Source organism: Polyodon spathula, chromosome 7 (assembly GCF_017654505.1).
Source record: "Polyodon spathula isolate WHYD16114869_AA chromosome 7, ASM1765450v1, whole genome shotgun sequence".
Classification (NCBI taxonomy): Eukaryota; Metazoa; Chordata; class Actinopteri; order Acipenseriformes; family Polyodontidae; genus Polyodon; species Polyodon spathula.
This window is the reverse complement of record NC_054540.1, coordinates 9,675,487-9,684,710: the sequence shown is the minus strand read 5'-3', so window position 1 is coordinate 9,684,710 and position 9,224 is coordinate 9,675,487. Positions and strand designations below refer to the sequence as shown.

Below are 9,224 nucleotides of genomic sequence, written 5' to 3'. Positions count from 1 at the left end.
AAGCCTTGTCCTCTGTTTGATAATTCCGGAAGTAAGACCATATTTCCATCTCTTGGTTCAATTAAGTTGACAGCATTCTATTATGTTCTTTTACCACACACTCTTAGCCTCTATTGTGTTTTTGTTGTTGTTGGTTTTTTGGGTTTTTTTTTAGCCTTTCCTGAGCTGAAGGCTTGTTTTGAATTACAATTTAAGTAAATACATTGATAAATAGATGTTTTCCAGTCTCAGCTGGCCAAAACCTGAATAAGAAATACAAAAGTGGCATCTGGTACAGCTGGAATTTTTTCAGCTTCGCTAGCTTTTGGTCAGATTGAACACATTTACTTTTCATACACAATCTAAAGAATAGTTTCTAGTATTCAACTTGCCAAACTAATGTTGCTAACAAAAACAAAAAGCAGTTCACAACAGATTATTGTCACTGGTGGACTGTGAAAAAAACAACAACAGATGTGCTCTATCATTAGACCTGCAAGCTGTTAATGTTACAAGATTTTTATTTTTTATTTTTTAAAATTGAATATCACATTATAGTAGGACTGAATGTACATGACAGTGGGGCATATGGATATGTGACCACTAACTAGTTCCACCTGGGATAAGTCAGATACCAGCATTCCTCAACTTCTCTGCAGTACTGTATAAAATTAACTGTGTCCAGTAATCATCTGCTACTTTGAATGATTACGTGGACAAACAGGCGTCTTTAATTAAAGTGTCAAAATAGCATTGCTCAAAACTCAAGTTTAAGAGGAGTTATTTGTTTTCATAGTTACCCATTGTTACTTTAAACAAATCCATACAGTATGAGTCTCCCACAACTCCATCATGCACAGATAATGAGAGCAGCTACACTTTTGTATGGTTCCAAGAAATGTATAATACATTTCATTGGGACCTATTAGCAGCAACTGCACTTACAATTTCACAAGAGTGCACTTCTACACTCAACGTCAAAGTCAATGACAAAGTATTCGAAACGTTTAAAACATGTAATATGTTTCTATATTACTTATGTTAATGTCACTTTTTAGGTTTTATTCTGATTTAATTACTTCTATTATGTGTGTGTGTTTGGTGGCTACCTCTAACTGGAGATTTAAGATGCTTAAAATAACAAAAGGCTCTTATTACCAGTTTCTAATCAGAATGAATAATAAGATAATTGGGCAGTGCTGTGATAGCTGACCTTGTCAAAACAGCTTTTTCCCTCCCATTGCGGTCAGTTACCAAATGGTAACGCCCTCTAATTAGGGTTCTATTAAATAACAACAGAATAACTGCCCTAAAAAGGGGGCCCCGTTGAAAACACAATAAGAGAACAGTATCTGGGAATTATCCATCAATGAAAAGAAAAGATTATTTCAGCCCCTTGTCTAAGCTACAAGTAATCTTTCTTTTTTTTGTCTATACCATGTTATTCATTATTATATTAACTTTTGACAACATGCTAAAATAACTATTTCAATTCAAGGTAATCACACAATAATATTGTGATAGTCTGGGCAGCACTGTGGTACCAGCTGTTCTTTACCCCAGTTGGCATTGTGCTAGCCCGCCTTTGGGACTTTCAGCTGACATTGCGCTAGCCTGCCGCATAGGACATGAAGGGGTTACAACCAGGTCTGCTTGCGATGTATGTAAGTAATACAGTGAGCACATTGGTTGTTATGGAGTGTTGCTTATACCTGCAAGTGCCTGCTGAATAAAGAGCTTTCTTTTTCTTGAATCTCTGTCCCTTTGTTTGTGAACACCCACACAGCTTTTTAGAATACTGTCGAATAGATCACTTTAGTTTCAATGCATCTGTTTACACATTTAAACAAATAGATACCCTTAAATATTTAAGGAAGCTCCGTAATAAGAACCTGGAATTAATTTATTGCAGCTCGCTTTCCAAGAAATACTTTTCCGTTAAATAGAACCCTGGTATCAAGAATCCTCCTTTCAAGCCATATGTTCTGTTTGATTTGAACTTTGTCTGGCATCACAGTAATTTATGGTGCATTCTTACAAAATGTTGAGACCTCCATTTCTGACATCAAACTGGCAGCAGCTCGGTTTTCAGTCAACCTTGACTTGTCTTTCTGTAGCCCTGGACCTGAACAGATTAAGTTTAGTATCTGGAGCATGTGGATCAAGGACGCCAAAAATTCTAAAACTTAAATGAACATAGACTGTCTTCTGTACATTACAGTATATACATTTCTTTGGAATATGTTCGCCTTCAGCCTGTGCCCTGGGTCCCATGTATTTGTTGGCTAGAAAGTTAGACATTAACCAGTTTGTAAGCTATCTTGCCTCGTTGTTATACATAGGGTTAAGACATATTATTATTAGTTATCAAACTTTTTATAAATCACAATTACTGTAACAAACATCATCGTTATCCATTTAAGATGTACTACTGTAAGGTTCTATCTGGACAAGTGAAGGTTACCCAATAAGTATTTATGACCGCACTATGATTTGCAGCATGAAAGTGTTGAATAAAAGATTAGGAAACTTTATATATTCTCATTTTCATGGAAGATTTATTCTGGAATTTGTTTTCTGCTGTTATTAAATGTTTACTACAAATGATAAATTAAGAGTAAACCTGTTAGATCCACTTCTAAGCTATTGGAGTTAAAACTGGACAAATACTAGTTTTTAATAAAATGTTTTAATAAAATACACACAAAACATAATTTTAATATATAATTGTCTTTGTTAGTACAGCAGCCAGATACTATCTTAAAAAAAACAAAAAAAAAACCCCAGTAAATGTTATTATAGCACCAAAATGATTCCTTTAATATGCAGTACACACATTAGGGTGAATACCCAATTTTCAACAAGTATGTGTTTTCTTTGGATAATACATTGCAAAAGCATCTTATTTCATACATTTGTTTTTTTTTTTTTTTGCCAAAATGCTCTTAAAATATAACAGAAAATACACTAAGTCAATTATAAAAACAGTTTTTTTTTTTTTTACAAAAATATTTACAAGAAACTTTACTGTTAATAAAAATAAAAAATTTAAGTAGGAACGGAGTATCCCAAGTTTACCTTTCTAAAAATCTAAGGCACACAGTGCATCAAGTACTCAGACACTGCCTCTGATACAGATCTCATAGGTAGAATTGTCTCACAGAACATGATAGCCACAGTTAAGTTAGCTGCTTGAGTAATTTAAACAGGGATTTGTCTATATATAATTATATATAATATATATATATATATATATATATATATATATATATATATATATATATATATATATATATATATATATATATATATATATATATATATATATATCTCTGCACTGTGCAACTCAGGCATTGTAAAAGGAAACTTTGGTTGAAGCTAAATACTATATGGATTTCCAAACATTTTAGCACCAAGAGTTACTGTCTGCATTTGTATCAGCGTGAAATGGTGTGAAGCTTTGTAAATATTAATACTACTCCCATAAACCTGGCAGCAGAGTTGATGGTAGTGGTACATCACCACATAACTCCTGTTTTTGAAAGAGAGGTAATTTCAGTAGTTAACAGCACCGTAAAAATAACATCATTCTTTTCTGTTTAGCTAGTGGTTACAAACATTCAACAAAAATGCAAATAATGGCTTCTTAGCTGACAGTACTCAACATCCAACATATGAACAAAACAGCACAGAATAAATAAATATTTTACACCTTAATAAAATACGTCTCTCTTATTTACATGCTTATGAGAGGTAGGGTTTATGCACCAGTGAATTGGCAAGATGTTTTTTTCGGACCTATATTTTGTCCGCTAGCTGGCTAAATTAGGTTTTTCATGCACTGTAACTCATCATTTTCAAGAAGCTGGGTTAAGAATCCCCCCAAAAGAAATAACATAAAAGATTAAGGAAAACACACAGGTCTGTATTCACAAAGCATTTACCTGAGTGCTAAGCAAACACCAGTTGATTTTGTTCTAAAAAAAGAGAACAAAAAAGCATTGATGTTACAAAGACTCACAGTAAAACCCCAGGAGGTTGGTTTAGAAGCTCTTATGTGCGCCTTAATAATTCCTTTCTAAGTAACTTAAAACTGTTTGTTGTTTCTTTTACAAAACAACAAATGTAACTAAAGGGTTTTTGATTGGTGATCAAGAATGCGGAGGTGGGTACCAATGATCCTTAAGCCTTACATTTCCTAATTCAACAAGAACGGCCACTGGTTTTTCTACTGATTTCACAGGTTTTTGTTTCGATATGAATGAAAAATAAAACACAGACCCAGGTATATTTAAATCAGCATGGAATTCAATGCAGTTTCAAGGCTACCTCTTACCATTTTAAGGGGCCTGCCTTGTGCTGTCTTTTCTGTAAGGCATGCAACACTGAACTATAATTGCTACTGGGGACATGACTTATCTGACCATTATTCATCTCTAGTGTAATTCACTCAGTTACTGAATATGACTGTAATGTCAATGTAAATACAATGCTATTTAACCAGCTGCTGGATAATGAGCACCATTGATTAGTAAAGGAATGTACTGCAAAATCAGGTAAAATTACAATTACAGTAACTGGACATTACACCTTCAGGGAAGCACCCAATTTCTGTGTCTTTAAATAGGTCATGCATTCTGAAAAAGATTTAAGATACATGAGAAAACCTCTATCAGTAACATACCGTATGTTTTGTATTTTATTTTGTATGTTATACCCAGCATCTTTACTATGCACCTGTCCCTATGAATCTGGACTGACATAAGACACTTTTAAACCAATTTAAACATCACCAGCCCATAGTGCTTTTACTCTATGTGTGTTCTAGCTTGCATTAATATACCAGTGCATTTAATCATCATTGTCACTATTAGAAACTGAATAAATATCTTCATATTAATTCCTTTTATGCTGAAGCGGCCATTAAACTCAGTTGGATCACTTGTTGCTGTAGCTGCCAAAACAGACAAATAATATGCAATATTATATAAGCAGTAAATATCTTTGTCTTTACACACAAGATACGTTACATTCTGGACGGATATGCTTTTCATTTTTGATTCCTAGTACTTCAAATCCTAACTTCTTTATAGAACTTGGACTTGAAGCCCAGAGTTAGTTTGAGGAATGCACTTCCCACAGTAGCCTCCACACCTTCCATAGATCCGTGTACCATCCTGTAAAAGATTAAAAGTATTTATTGAGCAGTTGCAGACACAAACAGATGTATTGCTCCAGAGAGTTCTATACACTTTATCAGCACCATGAGCTTTCTATGCATTTGATCTAGCTGACAAATACATACAGTTAATGCTGCTTTGTGGTTTTGTTTTTAGTTCATTACCTTTTTTGTTAATCATCTTTCTAGGAGTGCTTGACCTTTTTTATTTATCGACCCAAAATGATTTCTATCTTTGGTAATAACCAAGTATAAAATAAATAAATAAATAAATAAATACACTCTCACACACACCTCATTAGCATAACAGCTTTCTAACAAGTCCCTTTTTTGCTGTGGATATGTTGTTTTTCAGGCTTGTTTCCCCTTCTACAAGTTCATTTTTAACTTCAAGTAATAAGACCTCAGCATTGCCCTTGTGTTCTATGACACCTGTAGGGAACTATGGTGTCAGTTGGAGTCACATGTTCCACAGGCTCTAGTCAGCACTAATCTAAAGGAAAAGTACGTTTCAAATAATCTTTCAAATAATCTCCATCTGTGAAACCAGACAACAATGTTGTGCCTTAGTTATTACACCTTTAAACTAGGCTGCCACTTCTGCTAAAATTTCCAGGCTATTTCTACCATTTCATTTCTCTACCATTTCATTTCATTTCTCTGTGCTGATGTTTATTATCAGCATTCTAGAGTCATGCCACGCTGTTGACTTAATCTACCATTTCATCTTAACTTAAATAGTGCGTCACTGGTCGTCAACATCATCTACGTGATTATTGCAGTACAGCCCACCGCATAAAAACCATAACCAAAATATCATGGGCAATTACATACACAGTATAGTTATTAATGTACCATGTTTTTTCAAACAATGCTTTAATCAAATTGTTTGTCAAAACGACTTAATAGGATTGTAGACCAGTAAACGCCCAGTCACCACTTTATCAGAGTATACTCGAATGCAATCCACAAAGCATATCACAAGCTGATGAGAACATTGTGCAGAATATTGATAACAACTGAAGGCAGTTATCATGTTTGTCATGTAGAATGTGACACCTTGACAGTCACAATCACCATCACGTTACTATTGCTTGCATCAAGTTACACTTAAAACTTATAAAATAGCTAGATGGATTATTCTTGGCATTAATTACTGTAGTGCCCATTTTGGTATGCTGTCTAAACTGTCTAAATAATGTGCTTATTTATTTCATCATGTATTTTTTTAAATAAACTTTCAAATTGAACAAAAATGTTTCCCAGTTCTGCAACTGTTTGAGAACAGATGCATCAAACAGAAATGTATGAGTTTAAAAACAAGTGCACTTCACTTACATGAGACCTGTGTACTTTGACTGCCGCATAGTTACCCTGAGCTATCCACTTAGTTAATTCAGATACTCGCAGTCCAGTACCTGTCAGATTGATGCTGAACTGTCCCTATAAAAATAGATAGCAGATGGTTATTTAAGGACTGTGCATAAGCAAATGGTTCTAAAATGTACAGAAGCAAGTTCGAACAAACTGAGGTCAAGCCCAAAACATAATATTCTTATTATCTCAGATTAAAGCCCAGCTTTCTGTAATAAATACTCAAAAATGTTAGTAAACATAAAAAAGCTAAATTATTATTACTGTATTATGCCATGAATCCAATTTATAAACTACCTGTACATTCATGTAAGGATCTTGACAGAGCCAGAAACAATCTCACTTTGACAGTTTCAAATGATCCATGGAAGCTGGTAATATACTGAATGATGTTCTTTTAATATGAAGGAAACCCTTTTTCAACTAACTGCCAATATTGAGAAAATAATGTTGGCTTATTAAATCAATGATATTTATTAATGTGGTACATCCAATGAACTGAAAAAATATATGTGCTGAGGTGTTTGAATTAACATGACACATTCGTTTGTAAAAGTTCAGTACAGTATTTATCATAGAGGCCAAGTATAAATACTTAAAACAGGAGTCTGTAACCGTCAAGGAAGTGAATTCAGTTTTCAAATACACAGGCTAGTATTGTGAATAACGGATTCTTTAATGATACATTGGAAACAGATTTCTTTGCCTATTCCCTACTACGCTCATTAAACTTTTGTCTACATCTCCAGCTTTCTAATGGGAAATTATACAAAGAATACACCATAAAGCTCAATGTAAAAGATCACATTACAAGATGCAGTCTCAGTTTCGTACCTGTGGGCACTTGGCTGTACTGTAACAGTCTCCTGCTGTGGCAAAAGGAACTGCTCTCCCAAGCAGCGTCTCAGTGAAAAACAGATCTGTAGCTGCGAGACAGACAAGCACACACAGTCACTGTACTGTCCTTTAAGAACCTACTGCTGTAGGTTAGCTACTGACAGCATATACCCTGTGCTACAGGACATACATTTATGAAGTTTAACCATTGAACAAAATATACTGTATATTTTTTCATTGTATCTCCATCATTGAACCTCATAACATGTATGTAAAGAAGACTGAATTGCATATCTGCTTTGAAACGTTTCAGGTTTTAATGTGAACTTAACTAGTTAAACTTGTCTAATAAGGCAATGGGAGGATCTCATTTGTAGCCTTTTACAGTGAAACGGCAATACGACAGAGTAGCAGACATAGGGCAAAATACAAACTAAAAAAAAATTATGAACATATGGCCAGATACAAATGACTTTTTCAGGAAAAGCTTCAGGTTTTGTAAAGGTGTAACTAGACTGCCCCTCAAGTAAAATTACAGTGTTCTCCAGTTTTTCTGGAACTGTAACTATATAATCTTCAAGACATCTTGAACTCATTATTACACAGAAAAAAAAAGAGTATAACAAATGAGTAACATACTGTCTGAGTGGCTTCTTACTGAAAACATGTGCTGTCTTGGTTTGACATATGGTATGGGGTACAGTGCTATTATATATGCATTTAGTATGAGGGGAAAGGATCACAACTGTGCATAACATGTTCCGTAACATGATATCATGTGTGTGCATGTGGAAAGAGCCCTACTAATAGCAATACAATTATGTCATAATATTTTTTGAATGGCATTGAAAAATTAGATGATAGGATTGTTCTTTCTATAGGAAATGTTAGCACTAAGAAAAAATAGCACTGGGCAGTACCTCCATTTAAATAGCAGAAAGCAGTATTACAGTAATATACATGCCCTGCCACAACTGCAAATACAAAACAAGCACGTTGGTGACATCCATATCCTGTCACTACAAATACAAAATCAGTAATGTGAAAAAGTAGTTCAACATGCACTCTGTAAAAAGGCTAGTTAAAAAGTTAAATGACAGAAAATGTTGATGCCTCTATATTCCCCCAGATTCTAACCAAGCTTCATAGTATATTCTAATTGACCCACACCAAGAGATTAACAAGGACTCTTTGCACGATTAAAAACTACTGAAAACACCTAACTGTGTCTACTTCAATGGCACAAACATCTGTGCAGCCTGCAAAACCCAAATCAAACATCCAACACAGAAGATACTGCAATATATATATATATATATATATATATATATATATATATATATATATATATATATATATATAATTTCACTCTCGACTGCTAGACTTCCAGGTAGACAACTGTGTGCTGTAATTTCAAAATGCTACATTGTTTAAAGAAGGATTTAACAATGTTATTATAGGGCTTTAGGACAATGAAGGTCTGTATATGTGGGTAATGTTGGTGTCAGTATTGGTGAATGGACTAAGGTATGATTTCTTTTTTTTTTTTTTAATGATGTCAATAGTACCGATAATACAGAACCGCAAAAACTCAAAATGGTTCAGGTGATTTCATGAATTGGGTTCCTCCATGATGTGTCATGGCATACAGCAGGAACACTGTGAGCTCTGTTTGGCTGGAAGATCCTCAGCAGTCTATAATATACAGTATTTATAGGGGAAATTGGACCTGCCATAACACTGTCAATACAGTTATTTTGTGCAGTCCTGGATTTCTGGCTTTGTTTATATGATCGGTCAGGCATTCTCTTCACATATAAATAGTGTCTGACACACAGGAGGCTGAGAAACAGAA

General features: G+C 34.3%; 1 protein-coding gene across 1 annotated transcript in view; it reads right to left on the bottom strand.

The window, feature by feature from the left end:
* Positions 1–3,314: 3,314 nt before the first annotated feature.
* The window catches only part of LOC121318125 (A disintegrin and metalloproteinase with thrombospondin motifs 20-like), a 102,425-nt gene continuing 96,515 nt past the window's right edge, over positions 3,315–9,224 (bottom strand). Inside the window, exons 37-39 of the mRNA XM_041254443.1 lie at positions 7,367–7,458; positions 6,497–6,601; positions 3,315–5,156 (exon numbers count right to left, since the gene is read on the bottom strand). Of these exons, the coding sequence (XP_041110377.1) occupies positions 5,067–5,156; positions 6,497–6,601; positions 7,367–7,458 (287 nt within the window). The 3' untranslated portion in view covers positions 3,315–5,066. The remainder of the gene's footprint in view (positions 5,157–6,496; positions 6,602–7,366; positions 7,459–9,224) is intronic.